This window comes from Hippichthys cyanospilos, chromosome 2, assembly GCF_059441005.1.
Source record: "Hippichthys cyanospilos isolate Australia breed blue-spotted pipefish chromosome 2, RoL_Hcya_1.0, whole genome shotgun sequence".
In the NCBI taxonomy this organism is placed as follows: Eukaryota; Metazoa; Chordata; class Actinopteri; order Syngnathiformes; family Syngnathidae; genus Hippichthys; species Hippichthys cyanospilos.
In genome coordinates, this window is record NC_142370.1 from 4,607,352 (window position 1) to 4,629,062 (window position 21,711).

Sequence of the window (21,711 nt, forward strand, 5' to 3'; positions counted from 1 at the left end):
TGCAGTTTCGTTACAAAATGTTATTTATTAATGAAATAATAAAAATTATAAAAGCATTTCCATAAATACACTCTTTAAATTAAAATGAATTACCAGCAAGTTACTTCATAGAAGTCATTCTATCAGCGTTTTAGAGGAATTATTTTATGTTGAAATACTTAACCAGATATTATTGTACTTGCCAAAATGACTTTACAAGTTGGTGTTCAACATAACCCGCCGAAAAGCGTCTCCAGGAAACGCGAGAGCGACAAACGTGGGAAAACACATCCGTCTCGAAACATTCTGGCATCACACTGCGAACTATTGTTCCTAGCCATCTCGCAATTTAGTATTCAGAATCATGATTAAATCTATATATTCCAGTGATTACGCGATGTTGTATTTCAGTGTTGTATCTCACATAACATCTTCCCACTGAACTCCAGACGAACATATATGCTGGAAGGGTATCACTAATTAATGGTAAAATCAAATGACACTGACAGCAAATTTGTGAGAGCAGTGGTAATTGAACCTGTGATAGTGTGTTCGTGTGTGCGTGCGCGTGCGCTAGTGAGTGAGCGAGAGAGAGAGAGTGAGAGAGAGAGAGAGAGAGAGAGAGAGAGAGAGAGAGAGAGAGAGAGAGAGAGAGAGAGAGATTATTACACAGTAAACTCGGTCAATAACATTAAAATGAAAAAGCAACGCGATGGAAGAAAAGAAAGTGACTTTGCTTTTGTTTTTTAAACTTCCTGGTTGTTAGTTGATCTGAAACTATTCTCCATTGAGAGGACGCTAGGGCGCATGCGCAAACAACACCTGGCTGCGCGTGACGCCCACTAGAAAAGCTCCTTTGTGGCGCTCGCCAGCAAAGGAGATTAGAAAAGTACAGCAATTCGCACGGCCTCAATTGGTGGAGGGGTGGATGTTACAACGACGCTCGGTTCCAGCCAGGTTGCGACAGTTCAACTTTTAGCCGCTTCTTTTTTCTTGCCCCTTCAGGTGATCGCCGTTCAATGTTTTTATTTTTTTAAAGCCCGAGACGAAGGGAAGAGAGAAAAGTAATGGGCCTGGGAAGAGAATTAAGAACAAGCTAGCGCCGTTCGTGCGGAGGAGACGGGAAGAGGAAGAGAAGAATAATTTGCAGGGCAGGACATAGCGACAGGATGGGGCTGGATCTCAGCACTTTGCGGACCCTTATCAGCAGATATGTAAGTTCCACATAAGACGCACGTTCCATCAGGATGTCACAGTTTGTTAACACACACAAAACTCACGCAACCTTGAATATATCAGACTGGCACTGATCCTTTCTATCGCTCATTCGGATTAAATTTTACTCTAGAAAGTAAGACGTTAGACGCAAACCTCTTCTGATGCTGTCACCGAAAATGACGAATCTGTGTTTGAACAGCATCGCAGTTGGCTCTAAATTAAGTTCCATTCATAGAGTAATTGAACAGGTGAGGTATTTAACTAGATGTTCGTCAATGTCGACCAAGCGGGCACTTTGGCTGCTCCATCTGCCCATTCACGGTATTATGCCTGTATCCATTTTTTTCTCTTTCTTTAAGTGCATTGTAAACATACATTATTTCTTGTTGGAACTTGCACACAAACATACTTGGTCGAGTCATCCATACGCCAGTGTTTATCTACCTTTTTTTTTTTAATGTGCTCTGTGTGTGTGTGTGTGTGTGTGTGTGTGTGTGTGTATATATATATATATATATATATATATATATATATATATATATATATACACACAAACATATGTGTGTATATATATATATATATGTGTGTATATATGTGTGTATATATACACACAAACATATGTGTGTATATATATATATATATATATATATATATATATATATATATGTGTGTGTATATATATATGTGTGTATATATATATATATGTGTGTATATATACACACAAACATATGTGTGTATATATATATATATATATATATATATATATATGTATTTAAATACACATATACATATGTATATATATACATATGTATGTGTGTATTTGAATATATATATATATATATATATATATATATGTGTATATATGTGTGTGTATATATATATATATATATATATATATATATATATATATATATATATATATATATATATATATATATATATACATTGAATTTTCAATATATATATATATTTTTTTTTAACCTCTGAGGGAAATTTTGACCTGGCTTATGGATCTTTTTGATGCGTGATATCAAAGGAAAATCATACACAAAGAAAAACAAAAATAAAAAAAACACTGAAATATTGCATAGATTGACACAACACGACAGCTATCTATAAGCCACGCTACCGTTCATTCGAAATGCTTGCAAATGAGAGGTCGAGCGGTACATCCTATCAGTGTAAAATTTAGTTCAAGTCGGGCTCATTTACTGCCATTCAAAATAGGACATATTGTCAATTTTGTACATATTGAAAACTAGATCTTTTATCATGCATTTCTTCCTATTTTTGCATTAATGCTTTCAACGACAACTTGTGAACAGGGTGCGATAGGAAAATTTTGTGTTGACACCCAAAACCACCAGGTGGCACTAGTGGCCTATTTTTGACATTTACGAGCCTTTCAATTACTTCGATGATTGGCTTAGTCTGGACTTCCATATGACATAACAAATATTCCTTTAAATTTTGTAACTATACAGCATAGTTACTTCAGGTATTATCGCATTTTTACAATTTTTGTACATAAAGGGGGTGCGCCCCCCTCAAAATGCATGTATGTATGGCTAGGGCTAAATGCCACAGAATATTTTGAGGGATTGAAAGTAAATACATATTTATATTTGACATTGTTATGACCCTTTCAAAGTCAGCCCTTGTTGGGTGATAATAAGGCCAGGCTAGTGAAAAAATCCCTGAATACCCAGGGTTTAAATATGTAGTAAATTACAGAACTTTTTTTTTTTTAATTTCTTACAGAAGTACGTCTATGTCATCCAGTCTAAATAAACACTATTATGCGGCATCTCCCATTTGAGAAAGACTACAAATGGAAGAATCACATGAATTATGTAATCCACTTGTTTCCCCCCTGCTAGTCAAATCGATGGGCTGCAATGGAGCCACCATCCTGGATCGCTCTTGCATTAGGCTTCACACTAATGTATTGCACCAGCGAGTGCTGCTCACATGAGTCAGAGAGCTCTTTGCTCAGCTGAAGCTTAGGTCTGGCCTCCCAACTGTTGCTAATGGGCAATAAAATGAAATCCCTGCTGCATGAGATCTGAAATCGAGCTGCGTCGTAGGACCCAGGATGAAACATGACTGTGACTGATTGGTTGTGGGATGCTGATGAGGTCTGCTTGTGTAATTGATCTGGATAACAGCCCAAGACAAATGACTTTAGGCTAAATTGATTTTTATGCCAGTGCATGCACACTGAATTCTGAATATTTTAGATCAGTTAGAAGCATTCATGTCTCTGTCATAACTGTGCTTTCATGAAATTCCATTCAGTACACATGAGACTACAACATCATAGAGAATTATTCCATTTGTAAAAAAAAAAAAAAAAAAAAAGTCATGAGGTCTTCTAGAGCAGGGGTTCTCAGATTTATGGTGTCCCCTTTTGGGACCCCTTTTTGAAAAGAAAATTTTCCAAGCAGCCCAGTTGCAAATGTCAGCAGAAACAAAACACCTGGGGTTTTACACACATTAGCTAATTAACATAGGTTTGGATTGCCCGTCATACGGTGAATTCGCGATGCGATCCCATCCGTGGAAATGATTAATCTCGTAAACCCCTGTTAGTTTCGTTTCATTTCAGTTAAAGAAAAGGCCCGCCGTTAGAAAGTAGATGTGGGATTTTAATCGGAAAAGCCATGTAGTCGTAGTCTTGTCACTGACTTGCAACCTAAGCATTTTACATAACAAAAATACTCATCCATGGCAAAGATTTAATAACCCAAATTATTTCACGAAACCCCTGCCGTCAGGCCATGGACCCCCGGGGTTCCGCAGACCCCACTCTGAGAACGATTGATCCAGAGAAAAAGTTGGATTTTTTATTTATTTATTTTTTAAATCAGGTCAATTTGTAATTGTGTGTTTTTTTTTTTAATACAATTAACCGAAAGTTACAGAACACCTTGTTCGGTTGTTACCCAATTTCAGCATTCCATCCATGCATGAGGGTTGTGGGCATGCTATAACCTATCCCAATTTCTGCCATTTTTTCTTATATAAGGTCGCTTCTCAAGTGTAATATGCACTGTAATATCTCTGTCGACATAGAAAGACCGTAAAATGTGACATGAGTGAATCAGTCATGCCGCCTACTCGCTTGCTCTCATTTATCCCATCTTCCTCTGCAATGGTTTTAACAAGACCATTTGAGAAGACTTTAGAAGTTGAGGCAATAGTGTTCATGGTCTGGTGATTATTTTCAATTTAATTTAATAACACTTTCTTTGTGTTTTGAAGACTCTGCAGGAATTTAAAAAAATGGTCACATTACATCTCATTCTATAAAGAATGACATCTTTTTCCAATGTTTCTAAGTGCTCAAAGAATGTGTGCATACATGGTTTCAACAAGCTTGTGCATGAGTGAGCAAAACATCATGACTGCCCCGCCTCGGTGTGCATCTGCAGCCAGGCAACATTCCTTCGCCTGACTAATCGCGATTCCTGGACAGGAAGCTAAATCTACTTCTTCTGTGCGGGGATTAAAGGGTTACTGGTGTTCACTACCGTCACACACATAATCTGGTAGACGAATCCCAGCCAATCATGGGTTCTCCTGCTGCTCGTATGCCTTCTTTTGCACTTTGCTTTGAATGTAAATTGTTCAACATAAAAATCTGCTTCAGTCTCAGTAATATCTTGTTGCTGAATTTCAGTGACGCCATGCTCACCGGGACTGGGAATCGAGTTGAAGCTAATATGAGGTAGAGGACAGTGGCTCACATGTACTCCTTGGCGCTTGTCTGCTTGTCAATAATTCATAAGCAGACAAGATGATGGTTCTTGTGGAGTCTTCTATTTTTTTATGGGGTGTGTGCTCATGCATGTGTATGTGGTGGTGGTGGTAGTATTGGAAAGAGGGTGAGTATATTTTAGGACATCCTGGAGTGCTTGGGGCTTTGGAACATGAAAAGCAGGGAAGTGAATGCCCTGAAATTACTTGACTCCCCTCGTCAATACAACAAATTGCAAGCTCTTTGTGTTAAATCAAGTAGTGTGTTTCAGTCTGCCAGTTACCTATGCATTTATTTACTATGATTAATTGCTCTTAATATACTATTGTTGTAGCGAAGGTCTGTCACTTTTTGAAGTTGTATAATGAGCCCAGGAGGTAGCAGCAGGTTGATCCTAATTATTTAACACCCTCCAGCCGGGTTACCCTATTTGGCAGAAGGATTTATAAATTATACTAAGCTTTTCTTTAGGCCGTTTTACTGTCTGCTGTTCTACATATCAGTGAGTTTGTTTTGATTTGGCTTGATGAAAGCAGGTAAGATATAAACTGCTGTAAATTTGGGAGAATTTTTGACCCAACACGGGCTATTGGATGTTTTTGATGTGTGATATCAAAGGACAAAGCATACAAAAAACCACCAGGAGGCTAAACTATTGCATGGACTGTCAAAACATGTCGACTTCAATATGCCATCCTGCCGTTCCTTCTAAATGATTGCAAATGGAAAGTAGAGAAGTGCACCCTGCAGATGTCAAATTTAGCCCATGTTGGGCTTATTTACTGCCATTAAAAATTGGAAATATTTTCAACTTTGGACATTGAAAATCCAATGTGTTATCATGCATTTCCCTTGATTTGTAGTTAATCCTTTCAACGGCAACTTGCAAACAGGGAGCAGAAGAAAATTTTGTGTTGAAACCCCAAAACCACTGGAGGGGAACTAGCGGCCATATTATGACATTTGTAAGCCTTTCAATGACTTCATTAAGTGGCTTAGCGTGACTCCCATAATGCAAAGTTATAGCTATTCATCGTCCGACTTGTAGGTGACAAAAAGCTTCACTCCAAGAACTAAATGTTGCAGGAAAGCTTTTATTTTGCTTCAGGGTAGTATTTAATTTCATGCAACACATAAGGTTAGAGCTGCATATTCTCGTCTGGGAAATCTGCAGCATTGTGTGTGTGTGTGTGTGTGTGTGTGTGTGTGTGTAGATTTATGATAATGGAATGAATAGTAATTGTTTCGATTAATATTGATTTCATGATTAATAAGCATATTGTGCATTTATTCATAAATCTTGTATTTATTCAATTACCGAAACTCAACTTGAAATCTAAATTCAAGTAAAAGCCAGAAGATAAGGTGTTAATAAAGTGAAATTATAATGATGTATTCAAATTTTAATTTTAAAACGATACATAAAAAACCTAATTTGGAGCCCCTTTCCCACTGTCTCTTGATAGTCAGTTTTAAATGGTAAGATGCTTGCAAAGAATATCAACCAACACTGTTGGAGTTTAGGCTTCATGTTATGGCCCAGAGCCGTTCGGGGCTTACTGTGTGTCAGCACTGCAGCAGTTGCATTCAAAGACATTGCAGCTCATAGAACAAGGAGACAGAGAATAGATAGCTCAGGGTTAATGACACGTGGTCTCCTCTATTCAAAGAGAGATATGCTTGAACATAGCTTGTCAAAATACCGTTGCTCTTTGCAACCTTAATGTTCTCCTTGACACTGGGAGTGATAGCGGTGCAACTCACTGGAACAAAGCATTGCCAATTCTCGTCCCAGACAGTAAATAAAAGCCCAGTGATAATATACCGCCTAACTTCCCAAATGCTGACTGTGCTTCCGACCGATACCCCGACTCTCTTAGATGTGTTCTCTTTAAAGCTTTTGCGCTAAGCTGACCTTGGATGGATCTCGTAGTTCATGAACGTATGCAGTTGTGCCCTCAAGTTATACCCCCCATGAAGAACCTGTGTACGGCTCAGCATTGGTTGTTGTGTATTCAGGACACTGTCTGTGATGATCGGTGACCTCTGACATAACACAAATTTGCACTTATTCCACTAGCGTAATTGAGGATCTTTAAGCGTACTTGTAGTGTAATTAGTGGTTGAACTTGATTTCAGGATGATGATGAGTCAAATCCACACTTTTGCAGAAACCTGCTGCCAGGATAATGACAATTTTTGTTGTTGTTGTAATTTTACACAGTTTGATATATTATTTATACATCAATGTCCTTTTAAGATGAAAAATAAAACAGTAGTATCTCAACTTACGAAATTAATTCATTACAGAAATAATTTTGTGACATGAATCTTTCATAAGTAGAGCTGCTTTTTACATGTAAAGAGCATAATCCGTTCCAAGGCCCATGAAATGCTACTAAACCCTTTAAACGAGTAATATTAATAAATTATAAAAATGTATCAAAAACAGTAACAAATACATATTAGAATTACATTAGTGAATAAAAATTAAAATATATCAGGTAAAGAATTAAAAAAAAAAAAAAAAAAAGTTACGACCTGTAACTCGCGGGGAACAGGATCATTTGGACAGCCACAAGTCTCGGCACCTGTCAGTTCTCAGTGGGGGGGACGGAACAAAAATTCAACGTACAATCGAAACTTTCGCTCTCAACAAAAGTACAAGAAGAAGCGACATAGCGAAAAATGAGTTAATGTAATCAAGTCTCACAACAGAGAGGTATCAAAGTATCAACGGAAAGAATACCAAAAACACTCAGAATAGAAAAGTAACAAAAAGAGGACAAAAATGCAGAATGGCAACTGCAAAAGTCTGTGGCTTAATTAAGGCACGGTGTCACACAGCCAGTGGCGTAAAATAATCCGGCGTCATCTCCCTGTCCCAATGGCAAATGGACAGCAGTTGCGGTTGGTGACTCCGCCCCCTCGACATCACCGTCTCCACACTACAGACAAACGGGAGAGCACAGTAAGGCGGGAACGTGACAAAAACGCTCCTAAACCCTTTAAATTAATTATATTAATTGTAGCAGTTGACGATATGAATGAAATTCCTTTGTTTGCCTTGAGGTGGTGCTGGCGTGCTAGTGAAGAGTGCAGAGCAGGACCTTTGTAGGTCATTTTTATTTGACATTTCCAGTGATCCAAGAATCATTTACAAGTCTACAGGAGAAATAATATTTACTTTTTGATTATTTTGAGAACATTTGTTACTTACATTTAGTTTGGGGTCATGCGAGATGTTTCCTGTGTGTTGTCATTGCTAAATTGCTAATGTCGTGCTAACAGCACGAACGTCAGACGCGACAACCCAAAGTGGTATGTTAGTACATATGTATTTTTATTTGAGTATGTATCAGTGTTCATTTTACCTCTGAAAAATGTTGAGTCCCCGGCAAATGTTTGCAGTCCCAAAAATTGCGCAGTAAAAACGACAAAGTAAGTCAAAGGTTCAAACTGCATTTACAAGACGTGAGTAAAAAAATCAACATCAGATATTAATAAATGTCACCGTAAAATTTATTCAAATAGAATGAACTTACATGTAGCGTCGTTCATCATTTGCTTTGGGCCTGACGTTACTTTTTAGAAAGGATTTTTAGAAGGGGGGGACAGATCCCAGAATCTTTGTCAGGACAGACAATTATGCAATTTTTCTGTGAAGTAAATGTGAATGGTTTAAAATTTTGTCCCATAACTTGATGATAGGGGAAAAAAAATTCCTCCTGAAGGTAGACCATTTGAGAACCACTTGCAGTATCCAGAGCAGGAGTGTCAAACTCGTTTAAAAGATTGCGAGCACATGGAGGAAACTCTATTCCAATAAAATCATGATATACATTTATTTAACTTTAAAGCAACATCTTCATTTTTTTAAATACTGTCTGAAACAAGTACAACATCACTATTAACCATAAAATATTAACATTACTATTCATCGTAAAACCTTTTCAAGTTTTTTATTCATTGAAATGTTCAGCTCATTTTTATACTTAACAAAATAATCTTGCGGTCCGGATTAAACCCATTTGCGGCCTGAACAGTTTGACAGTCCTGATCCAGATCCAGATCTGTCAACTAAGACTAAGCTTCATGCAGTGTTGTCAAAATGATCATCATTTCATACTGTTGAAACTCAATACAAATTCCTCAGACAGCTTGGACAACAAATGAATATGATTGTCTTGACACATGGAATAATGTTAGCTAACTTAGCATGCTTAAGACAGACTTGAGACGCCAAGATAGCTAGGACTTACAGTAGTTTACTCCATTCCTTGCTGCTGCGAGTGAATACATTTCTGATATCCATCTCGGATTTACACTTTGAGTCAATCCAAAGCCGATTCAAAAGCCGATCTCCTCTTGCACTCATGTAATACATAAGAATAATTTACCATATTAATTAGCCATGTGGGCATTGTTCATGTGAAGCGAATACAGTAGCAATTAATTACTATACTAAGTAGTATATGTGGGCCCTGAAGTGAATTTGTTTTTATTGGTGAAGCACTGCAGATCAGTACTTAGCGCATACCATGGTGACATCTGTCTGGTGACGCGCGGGTTATAAAGGAAGTCAATCACGCTTCAAAATAAAACATGAGAAATCAAGTAACGTATGAAACGAACAGCATTTGGCTAATTTTATTTTGAGGTTTTTCCCGGAAGCATGGTCTTGACAGCGATCAAATTTTCATCTACTTGATCATTATCTCACAATCCATATCACCATTACCAATACTGTATTTTTGTAAAGATGTGTTCTTTTTTTTCTCCATGGATGTTATTTTTTTGCAAGATCAAAACAAAATGGCCAACAAAGTTGGTAATAATGTTTGTAAGTCATCAAGTTTTGTTGAATATATGACTAGATGGACAATGATTAATATCTTAATGTAAAAAAAAAACAAACAAACAAACAAACAAAAAAATCGATGCGTCCGTGGCAAAAGTTATGCGTCAGGGACGCAGTGACGCAGGCTAACTGAAACACTGATGTATGTACAATATTAGCAGAAGCCAATGCCAATTTTATGTTTGTTAGTTCGACTGTCGGTGGGAAGTGTGGACAGTAAACATCAATGTAGACAGGTAGTGTCTTGTTTGTGGGCAAGCTGGCATATTAATAAATGATAAAAATGCATCACAAACACTTACATCATTTATATTTCTGTGTCTGCAGAGGTTGCATTAACCGACAATTTTCCATCATTGATGGATTTTTTTTAAGAGTTGACCAGGGAAAATTTTAAGGCCGCTCATCATTGGTGCGCACTTAATTACGCAAGAACTACTGCAGCCCACTAGGCTTTAAATAGAATAACGAAAATCAAATAAATGGGAAAAGATATATTAAGAGGTCAGCGTTCACGTGCCCAGAGCACGCTCTGGCTCTGCGGCTCGTATAGTAGTTAAATAGCAATTACCTTACAGCGCCTTCTCTGTTTTATCCAAATTATTTATTTTATACCAAGTATTCCTGTTGTGAGATGGCTTACTTTCATATGAATGTTCCTCTGAGCCACCATAGTGAGCGTCTGGGGTACAGGATGACATCAGAGAGAGAGAGAGTGGTGCGCAGCGGTGTTTATCTTAGCTTTTGCTACTGCTGTACCATTCTGAGAACCAGCAATAAAGCCGATAAGGTGAAACCCAGGTCTGGTTAATTCACTTGACAATTCCTTAGTTTAGTATTCACATTCCACACATCGTTTTAGTATACATTTATATAAACATATATTTACTGTATTATAAAAAAGTCAGCGAGATAGAAGCCCGGCCTGACCCGACCTGACCCGAACCTAATAAATGACATTTTGGGCAGGGTCGGGTCGGGCTTGGTCTTGGGCTTAAAATCTTACCTCTACTGTACGAGCTGTAAGAGTTTGGCCTGCACTGCCGGCAATAAGTTGAATGCGTTCCCAGTGAGAGTTGGACTGCGCCATAGCTGCCCTTTGTCACCAATTCTGTTCATTATGTTTATGGACAGAATTTCTAGGCGCAGCCGAAGCGTTGCATCTCTGCTATTTGCAGATCATGTGGCGCTGTTGGCTTCCTCAGTTCGTCACCTCCAGCACTCACTCGAGCAGTTCGCAGCCGAGTGTGAAGCGGCTGGGATGAAGATCAGCACCTCCAAATCTGAGACCACGGTCCTCAGTCGGGAAAGGGTGGAGTACCCTCTCTGGTTTGGGGATGAGGTCCTGCCCCAAATGGAGGAGTTCAAGTATCTTGGGGTCTTGTTCACAAGTTGGGGCAGGATGGAACGGAAGATCGACAGGCGGATCAGTACAGCGTCCACATCACTGAAGATGCTGTACCGGTCTGTCGTGTTGAAGAGAGAGCTAAGCCGAAAGGCGAAGCTGTCCCTTTACCGGTCGATCTACGTTCCTGCCCTCACTTACGGTCACGAGCTCGTGACCGAGAGAACGAGGTCCTGGATACAAGCGGCTGAAATAAGTTTTCTCAGAGGGTTTCCGGGCTCTCCCTTAGCGATAGGGTGAGTAGCTCGGACATCCGGGGGGGGCTCAGCATCGAGCCGCTGTTCCTCTGCATGGAGAGGAGCCAGTTGAGGTAACTCGGGCTTCTGTTTAGGATGCCTCCGGGACGCCTCTCTTGGCAGGTGTTCCGGGCATGTCCCACTGGAAGGAAGCCACGAGGTCATCCCAGGACACGCTGGAGAGACTATGTCTCTCGGTTTGCCTGGGAACACCCGGGGGATCCTCTCGGAGGAGCTGGACCTAGTGGCTGGGGAGAGAGAAGTCTGGACTTCCCTGCTCAAGCTGATGCCACCGCGAACCGACTCCAGATAAAGCGGATAGAAGGACCGTCTAAAAGACAGGTTATCATAATATTTTGTATCGCAATAAATACATTAATAAATGGTGTTTCAGACAGAAAGTTTAATAGGCTTTTATAAGCTTGCTCCAATAAAGCCAGTGTCAACTAAATACAATTGAATGCCATTTTTCCTGATAAACCAGATACATTCTTCCTTCTGAGCTTTAGAGGTAAACTTTAAATCAGGTAAAATTTCATAAAAACTATGGATTAGGTGGGGATGGACTGGTCAATTTTGGAGGGGTAGGGGGATATGACCATATTTGGATGTACTGTGCAAGGTTTTCACCGGGCAGCCATAAAATACTGTCGTATGTTACACACAATTACATTTTATATGTAGCACAGACAGCAGTATGTCTCTCTTTATCGAATCAGTTTTAAAGAACTTGAAAGCAGGGTTCTCTCCTCACGTTGCACAAAATTTGTAATTGTCATTGTAAATTGCAGAAAATGTGCATTTCTGTCATAAAAATCAAATTCCAATATTTCCTCAAGCCCCAAACTTTTTGCATTTAGCTGCATTGCTGCTCTGCAGTTGGGACTCACCTACTCAAGTTGTGGGAAGTCCGCCCTACACACAGACTACTATGACGCTAGCAGAAAGTATCAATATTGAAACAAAGTGCAGCGTTACTCAGCGTAAATCTAAATGATTGTTTAACGGCACTACATGAAGCATCTAAGCATGAATAAATAATCACTGCATTAATGTTTGATTGTAATTTCTACAGAGAAAGTAGCCACTGCTGAATTTGCAAATCAGTTTTTTTCGACAGTCCACAACCTTGGCCTCAACTTTTAACGCCTTAGTTTTTGTCATGTTGAAACCAAATGACACTTGGTTGAGAAGCAACGCCTAATTTTTGCGTCACAAAGGAAGAGAAAAGCCTAATCTATTTACAATTTTCTTTCTTTTTTTTTTTTTTGGGTAGTGATCTGTTGGCTGCTATTGTTTGCTGCAGCCTTAGAGACGTCATTTTTATCACCAGTGTAAATAGTTACTGTAAATGTATTTGTGGTTGTGCATCGTCCTTGTACTCTGTTATTTAAGCCTTAATGGCTGGATGTACTGGAGTGCTCTTACGAGGAACTCGTGAGTTGTAAAATCCGTCTCCACTGTGGTACCCAGCCCATGTCACGTGTCTAGCCTTATGACGGCCACATGATGTCATGCTGTTTTTTCCCTCCTTTCATTCCCAGTTATTTACACTCCAATGAAATGATTCATCTTATCTATTGCAGTTTAGTTTCAGCAGACTCTTCAAGGTAAAGAGTAGTGCTGGGCGATTATATTGATATATTGCTATACGAAGTGGCGCAATACGCATATTGCAATATTGAATGAATTTCTTGTAATATTTCGTCGTTTGTTTGTTTTTTAATCAATGTGCTACGGATTGGCTTTTATGTCATGATATCTGCCACATTTATTGTAACAATACATGACCTTTCTAATGAGGCAATATTCCATAGCAATGTTCCGGCAGAGGAGGAGGGTAAATAGCAGAAAAAGAAAATCTTATGATAGGACGATAAAACCTCCACACAAGCGATTGTATTTTGAGGTTTCACTGTATTTGATGAATTATAACAATAGAGTTCTCCTTAGTTTTTGTTTGGTTTTCTCACCAATGCGAGTGACGTCACTAATCTGTTTTGATGTGATTGTAATTGTATCATGCTCTCTGTGGACTTTGTTTTTATGTCAAGCTCATTCAAGTTCACTGGTTACATAGAGACCAATTTGATTTCAATTGTCCAGACCAGTCATCGCATAATTTTGGAGTCACTCCAGTGTTTCCTCTCCCGATTTTGTGTGGCAGTGTAAACAAATGGGGTGGGGGATTGAATTGTGATTTTTCTGACATAATGTGATTTTGATTGAGTTTTTTTTTTTTTTTTCAACAAATTAACCTTCTGTGAAATAAGCACAATGCACATTCAAATTAACATCTAAAACCAAGACAGGAAATGACATCTTACATCAAAAGGTTAAAATTCAATCTAATAATGCAAGTACAATAAAGAGGTTTTGTGAACGAGGCGGCCCTTTTTAATGGTTCAAAATGTGGTTTTCCGGATGCTGCGTTGGCAATTGACAACTAATCAATTATAATACTAACAGAAACTTTTAATTATGGATTTATTGAATCTTTACAGCTATTCTTTAAATTAAAAGTGTCCAAGTTCTCTGATTTCAGCCCCTCAACAGTAATTATTCATGGGGTTTTGTAATTTTTCAGGTAAACAGACTATTTAATGTTTTATCTTTCATTGATTGTAAACCGGCCAAGAGTAATCAGAGGCCTTGAAACCAGAATTGTCAAGCAGTGTTGAGCTACTAATGAGGCACAACTCTTGCAAGTGGCAAGCAGACAAAAATAGAAATGTGAGAAGACTGAGATTTAGGGAGGTTATCAGTTGAGCCATTAAGGTCTGATTTGTGGCGTATGCATTGACAAAAATGCAGTTTTGACTTCTTGTTTTGTTTGTGTTTGTTTTGTATTGTGGTGATTACCGCCAGTTCAATGTAATGGAAACCATTACACAAAAGTATCCCCACAGGACAAACATTAGGGTTGAGTGAAAAGCTGTAAAAGTGAGGAACATACACATTAATGGGCGCTTCAAAAGTTGAAAACCATTTAGTGTTTTTGTTTTTCTAGGCTACTGTGAGACACTAAGAAGTCCTTGAATTACAGCAGCACGTGAGAATAAAAAAATAAAAAATAGGTAAGCGTACCAAAAGCTAATAGCACCAATGCTGTTGACTAGAGAAAAAGATACCATCTTAAAGTATACCCCAGAACTCCCAAATTGAAGTCTTGATGGGTTAAACAATATCGTAAAGTTTATCTGGAGTTCCAAGTTTTGTGTCTCATTTTGTATAGGCCAAAACAGTTCACCCAAAATCAGCCTAGTTAGTTTTCAAGGACGGTACCATTTTGTGAACTGATGTGATGTCACTTCATTGGCAGGACCATTCCTTGCCCCTTTCCCATATGCCAGATCATTGTTGTCGTTGCTAAAATTGAGTATTCTGACTAGAGTCAAAAAGAAACGGGAACGAGAGGGAAAGAGACGAAGAAAATGCTGCATTGAAGAGACGGTAGGGCGAAGATGGCTGTTGTTGCTTTGAACAGATGCCGAAGAGTGATATTGAATGCTTTTGTGGTCATCAACACGAATTTGCAGCGGATAAAATCAAAGAAAATGGACAAAAGTACTGAACTTTAAAGGCTTATTTACCCACGTCGCCTCTCCAACATCAGCGCTTTGATCAAGTGTGTGTGTGTGTGTGTGTGTGTGTGTGTGTGTGCCCTACTTTTGAACACCCATTTAACCAGTACATTTTGGACACCAGGATGACCATTCTTTCTTGTTGATAGGTAATCAAAACATTTTCCTGCTATTGTGTTGTTCAAAGGTGGAAATTGTCCACTTTAACAGGGTTCCAGTCAGACTTTTGTGAAGTTAAATCAATCGCCAGAGCCCCCATCCCTTTTTTTTTTTTTAGACCCAAGCCCTTATTCTGGTGCTAAACGTGCTACTTCTAGGTTATCTTAGCACGGCAAGCAAAGACTTATGTTACCTCGCCTCGGGTTTGTTATTCAATATGTATTAATTAGGTGCATAATACACATGCTAACCTGCAAACAGAAATGCTTAAATCTTATTACTTCTTGTTACTATTTTTTTTTTTACTTCTTTCTGCTCCTTTTTTGAACTTATGGAAAGATCAATGCTCAAATTGCTATTGTATTTTTTTTTTTTGTTAAATTGTTATTACCGTTTATTCATGCAAAAAAGGCATTGTATTTTTTTTTTATTTTGTTTTGCTTGATTTTAAGTTAAAAAATAAAGTTTTTCATATCCTATCGTATTGATCCTTCAGAGCAGGGGTGTCAAAGTCAAATGGACGGGGGGGCAAAGGAAAAAATTATGGATGATCTTTGTAGCACAAAGACAATGGTCCTCGCAAACTACCGAATTCCTGCCAAGTTAAGTTTTAGTGCAATTTTTCCGGATAAACCATACTTATTTTTCTTTTCGAAATCCGAAGGTACACTTTAAGTACGGTACATGTTACCAACTATACCGATAAGTGCTTTCACTTTGGTATTCTTCTAATTGTATCATAAATGATGGATTGTTATCAGGGACCAAAATAAGATTGCTTTTGTTGAGCTGTGGTCCTCAATGATTCCAAGACAAACATGCACTAGTATTTCCATGTGACTTGCACTCAGAAAGCTAAGTTGTGGAGACTGATCATGTGACTGTCAGCAGTTCTTTTCCTTTTGCCTAGCACAATGAATCAAGTATCAGCACTGTTTGGTTGATTCGCCTGACATGCAAAGAATGACTGCTTTTTTTTGAGCACTGAATAGACATATCTATCTGTGATATTATCAGTATTGTTACACTATTCTCACACATTCTTAGATGAAACTTAGGTAGGATATGTGTTTTATGTCATCATAGCAACGTGAGTGTTACATGGACAAAATTGTTGGAAGCTATCTGTTCAAGAAAGGGGTAAGACACAATTGTCACCTAAATACTGTCATTGAACAATATGACAAATAATGTATAAAACATTTACTTAAATTGATGAATATTAATCATTGGTTTGTTTTTGTGGTCATCAAATGACTTTATCGAATTAAAGTGGCCTCCTAAAGACTGGTTGTGTGCATGTATGTGGGACAGTGTTTTAGTAGTGTTTTTGCTAACAAAGCTTCTCGAGACAAAGTTAATGTATCCTGCGGAGAAGCTTTACTTATTAATACCAACTCTTAAGTCTGATATATGCCGACTCAGGGTATTTTCAAAATGTATTTAGTCCTATAGCAGACTACTTACTGTCAAAGTGCTATTTATTAGCCATTTTTGCATGTCTCTGAACACATGAATAGGATTTTTTTCCTTTCATTTATAGATGAAACTTTTAAAATCTGCACTAAACAGTACATTTTTATTCTTGGTAGTGTAAACCTACCCTTACTCCCAGAGTAGGGTGCTGCTTTCAGTGGCCTGTAGGGTCATCACTATTTCAAAAGTCGATTAATCAGCGATTATCATCTTTTCAATTAGTCGAAGATTTTTTTTTTTGCCTTAAATTAGCTAAAGCTCTGATGCAGAATCCAAATAACCTCATAAACCCGCTACCTCACCTCAAAGACACTATTGTATCTTTAAATATACACACAAAAAACTTAAAATTTCCATCCATCTATCTATGACTTAGTTAACTGCTTGTCCTCATAAGCATCACAGGCTTCACGGTGCCTATCCCAGCTGTCTTTGGGCAGTTGGTGGCCACGCTCTAAACTGGGTGACAGCTAACTGCAGGGCACACAAAGACAAATGATCATTCACACAAACGAACACACCTACTGTAAGGGCAATATGGACTGTCCAATACATCGACCATCCATGTCTTTGTCATTATGGGAAGAAACCAGACTATGCAGGAAAAAAAAAAAAAAACAAGGAGGCATGGGAAAAACATGCAAACTGCACACAGGAAGGTCGAAATAGACGTGCTAATCACACTGACACTGTGCCGCCCTAACTTAAAGGGACAGTGTGTAAGAGTTTCATTAAAAAGGAATAAATGAAATGATTGTACGTTTCAAAAACTTGCAAATGAATGTGTTCTTAAAGACCAACAGTATGTTTTAAAAATACTCATAGGTCTAGTTATCATGAAATCATATTACATGGGGGTGGCACTCTGGAGGCGGACTTGTTTTTTATAGCTGTGGACAATGGTAAATGCAGCACCTGCAGCACTCCTTGCTCTCCGTAATGAAAAACGGCCTAAATCTTACACACTATCTGTTTAAGAACCTGTGTATTTGTATTCAATTGAAAAAAATAGACAAATTAAGTACATCAAAATAATTACAATAAACACAGTCTAGTTTTAACCCTGCATTGGCCTCGTGGCTTGTTTGGACACCCTGTTTTTTTTTGTTGTTTTTTTTTAAAATGCTTGTTATTTCTTTTTAACAGTTATTGCCTGTCTCTCTGTTTCCAGGTACTTTTCTGATACATTGAACCAGTTGTATAATTAACCCTATAAACACGGATGCACATAACACATGTACACATGCGAGACAGATATCACTGATGCTTAACGTCGCCTGCTTCACTTGGTGCATATGCATATCTGCGACACCCGAGCCTGAGATGAACAAATGTTATTTTTTTTCTTCTGAAAAGTAGCTCCAAGTTCTGTTGTGGCTTGAAGGACACTTAAATGTGGTGTAAGACTGACCACTCATGTCCTCAGAAAACAGACAAGACAGGTTTGTTTTATATAGGGTAAAAAAATTTCAGTCGTCCTTTATTTGACAAATATAAAAAGAGCATGTGAATGTAGTGCAACTTATGCGTAACAAAAAAGCAAGTCGAAAAGCAATAGCTAATTGCCCTCTTGCTCTGTGGCGAGACAAACTGCAGGAATAACGCAGGCTCTGTGTAACAGTTTTCTCCTTGCCTCTCATAAAGCTAAGCACGCACGTCCCATGTCTTCCTATTCTGAATAAATGTATTTGTTTGTTTACGAAAGCAGCTTGGACTGGCTGTTGGAGCTGCTTATCATTCTCGTGATTGTGTGAAGGAGATCGTTTACGCTGTCACTCAACAGTGACCGAGAATTTACTTCCTGACTTTCTTGACTGTGCGCTTAATGTGGGACCGACAATGAGGAAGTTTTTTTTTAAATAAAAGAAAGGATACCAAACACTACATCCTGGTACTCGTGTGAGTAATCTACGAAGAAAAATATGTGCACCCCTGCCTATAAACTTTTTTTGTATAAGGATGTGCAAACAGCCCTTTGAAAACCCCTTGAGCAAATGCTACTTATGAGCTACATTCCTTGTGACACCAGTTTGTAATGTAGAACATTCACAGCTTAGTAAAATAAGAATCTATTTATAGATCGATACCAGTTCAGCAGTATAATCAAGTTTAAGTACTAGTAAATACAGCACACATTCCTCCGTTTTTTTATCTTTTCAGAAGGCGCAGAGTAGCCTCCAGCTAATTTGATAGTGTTGTCCGGTATTCCATTGTGTAGCTACACGTTTCTGTTAGTTACACACTATTGCAGTCCATGAATTCCTTGTCTTATGCAGTCCGAAATCGCATCTAATCATTCTCGTACGCCAATGACCGCAAATTAGTGAGGAAAATGCTGGGTAGCGAGAACGGTGTGGCGTTAGCTTTAGCCTACCTCTCAGCCCTCCGTGTTTTCCCCGCGTGTCTACAGTTTCAATGCTCCTTGGGGGCACTTCCGGTTGGCCCTGTAGACTGCGAAGCGACGTGTTCGCCGAAGATCGCTGATGAAATAGTTGTACTTTTGCAGTCTAATGTCCAAAATCTCCTGACAAAGCCAAATTATTCTGCATTAACCGACCTAAAATGAGCATTAATCACTGCTGGCTTGCAAACTCTGAAGAGATATCGAGCCTCCTGTTGTGCACTCGCTGCTGCCAAGTCGCTTGGTCAAGTAACCATGATTGTTATCAGACTTTTGCAAAGCTTGCTTATTAGCTGAACATTTGAATCTGGTGTGTACCGGATGAGGATTACATGGAAAATAGGCTGGATAGCTCTTGATGACCGGACTTGGGCACCCCTGTAAATCTAAGGGTTAGTTTTATATCCAAGAGTTAGAACCAAATGGTTTCTGAGATAATAATGTTTTCAGCTAGGTATCAAGCTTCGTTTTCATGATGCTGTACCAACGCTATGGAAATGCTACAGTTTTTGTCATGTGTTACATAAGAATTCTGTGTTCACCTTCACTGTCCAGAGGTTTTTGCTACACACAAATATACAAAAATCCGCATTGCGCAGTTTCATTAATTTACAAGCATGCCATGATGCTAGGCAGCTGTATTTCCACCAAGTTCTGTCCAATCCGAAAGAACTTATGTCTCTTGCCGTCACTGGCGTTGGCATGATTGGCCGAAAATAGAGAAGAGCATAGGTCTCAAACTCCAGTCCTAGAGGGCCGCAATCCCGCATGTTTTCGACGTTGATGTCTTAAACACACCTGATTTAAATGAATAGGATCTTTTTGAAGCTTATGCAGAGCTTGCTGATGAGCTAATACTTTGAATCAGGTGTGTTTATGACAGAAGCATCCACAACGTGCAGGATTGTGGTCCTCGAGGACTGGAATTTGAGACCGATGGAGTAGAGGGGTGATATTTATGATTGAGCTGATCCGGAGAATGTGGCAAATCTCCATTTTGACCTTGTGTATGGGGAAAAAAAAAAAAAAAAAAAAACTAGGCAGGTATAGATAATAGGGCAACGTGTAGACTATGCCTTAAAAATATCTACAAAATAATGATGAGATATATTTCCAAGCTAACTTCGGATGTTATCACTTGTAACCCATAAACTCATACAAGTTCGTTTCACTAGCGTCAAAGTCAAAATATGTTTGTTTTTTTTCAATCAAAAACTTATCAGTTACATTTGACGCTTTGAAGTGAATTTTTGAAAGGTATCTCGCACGATCCCATGCTTTGTCGAGTCATCTCCCAGAAGTGGGCGACCTCATCAAAATTCAGCGTCACTCACATAACACTTAAGAAAAGCCCAGCATACAACAAGAATTTACCTTGGCATTATAGAGAGTCATTGGTCGGCTCTCTGCAACCTGTTCTCTGGTTGTGACTTTGTTGTTATGTCCACGGAAGCCAGGAGTAATTAACGGCATGTCAGTGTTGTCATACATGTTTTGTACTTGATAAGTAAGAGTGCATGTGTGTTTTGCGTTTAGAAATATAATGATCTCACTGAGACACCGTAATGCCAATTAGTGGCATACACTGTACTTCTGAATATTACTGACTGTCCCTTTAACTCAGTGTTTCTTGGTTACATTTTGCAAAGCCCCCTCTAGGAGAAGAGTTAACGTTTAAATTAAAATTGACTCAGTTGTAGCATATTTCTCCGAGAGATGAATGTTGAAAATTGGAAGCTAGGGTATAGGCAGATCGAAGCCACACAGACTCAGTTGGCATGCTTGATTAATTCAGGCGTGTATTTGTGCTTGTGACAATCACACATTGATCAGGCCTCCATCATTCACCTTTGTAGACTTTGTCTCTTTAGCCGCCTGGTGGCAAGAGCGATAAAGAGATACAGGAGGTTATCAATGACAGCAGTAGCTCAACCTCAAAAGCTGTATTGAAAAAATGGTCATCAGTTTTTGTGATTCAAGTGTCCTGTTGGTTATCTTTACACACCAGATTTTACACACCTCTAATGTTTGCATCACTGAGCCTACAGTGTTTATAAATTACATGCGATAGGAGCACCTAGCTACTACATGTACAGCAATTGTAATATATATATATATATATATATATATATATATATATATATATATATATATATATATATATATATATATATAATTTTTTTTTCTTTTCGGTGTACAAGTTGACTTTGCGTATAAGTCGATATTATTATTATTATTATTATTATTATTATTATTTGTAAGTCTCAAGTCTTGAGGCCTTGGTTATAAACTGCTTGTTTTTGCTCATCTCTTTTTAAGTTGATCTCTAAAGCCCTCAGTTGGAAATTGTGGCCTCGTCTCCTTGGCCTAATAAAGACATGTCCAAAGTCCGGCCCGGGGGCCAAATGCGGCCCGTGGTCAATTTCCATCCAGTCCGCAGCCTCCGTCATAAAATCAATAATGTCTGGCCCGCATGAGAATTAATACATTGAGCAGCAGCGCTGTTACCTGCGTGTGCTAAATGCTGCCATCTAAAGGGTCAATTAAGAACAGAGTAATTGACTGTATGAGACCCTAAGTTTCTAAAATGGCAACAATCAACAAAAGGAGGAAAGTTGAGCTGCAGTGTGAT

At 38.5% G+C, this 21,711-nt stretch overlaps 1 protein-coding gene across 6 annotated transcripts in view; it reads left to right on the plus strand.

Moving 5' to 3' along the window:
- The first annotated feature begins 873 nt into the window (after positions 1-873).
- atp11a (ATPase phospholipid transporting 11A) overlaps positions 874-21,711 on the plus strand; it is a 55,267-nt gene continuing 34,429 nt past the window's right edge. For all 6 annotated transcript variants that reach the window (XM_088403025.1, XM_088403042.1, XM_088403052.1 and 3 more), the window contains exon 1: positions 874-1,193. In XM_088403025.1, coding sequence (XP_088259151.1) covers positions 1,149-1,193 — 45 coding nt within the window. In that variant the 5' untranslated portion in view covers positions 874-1,148. The remainder of the gene's footprint in view (positions 1,194-21,711) is intronic.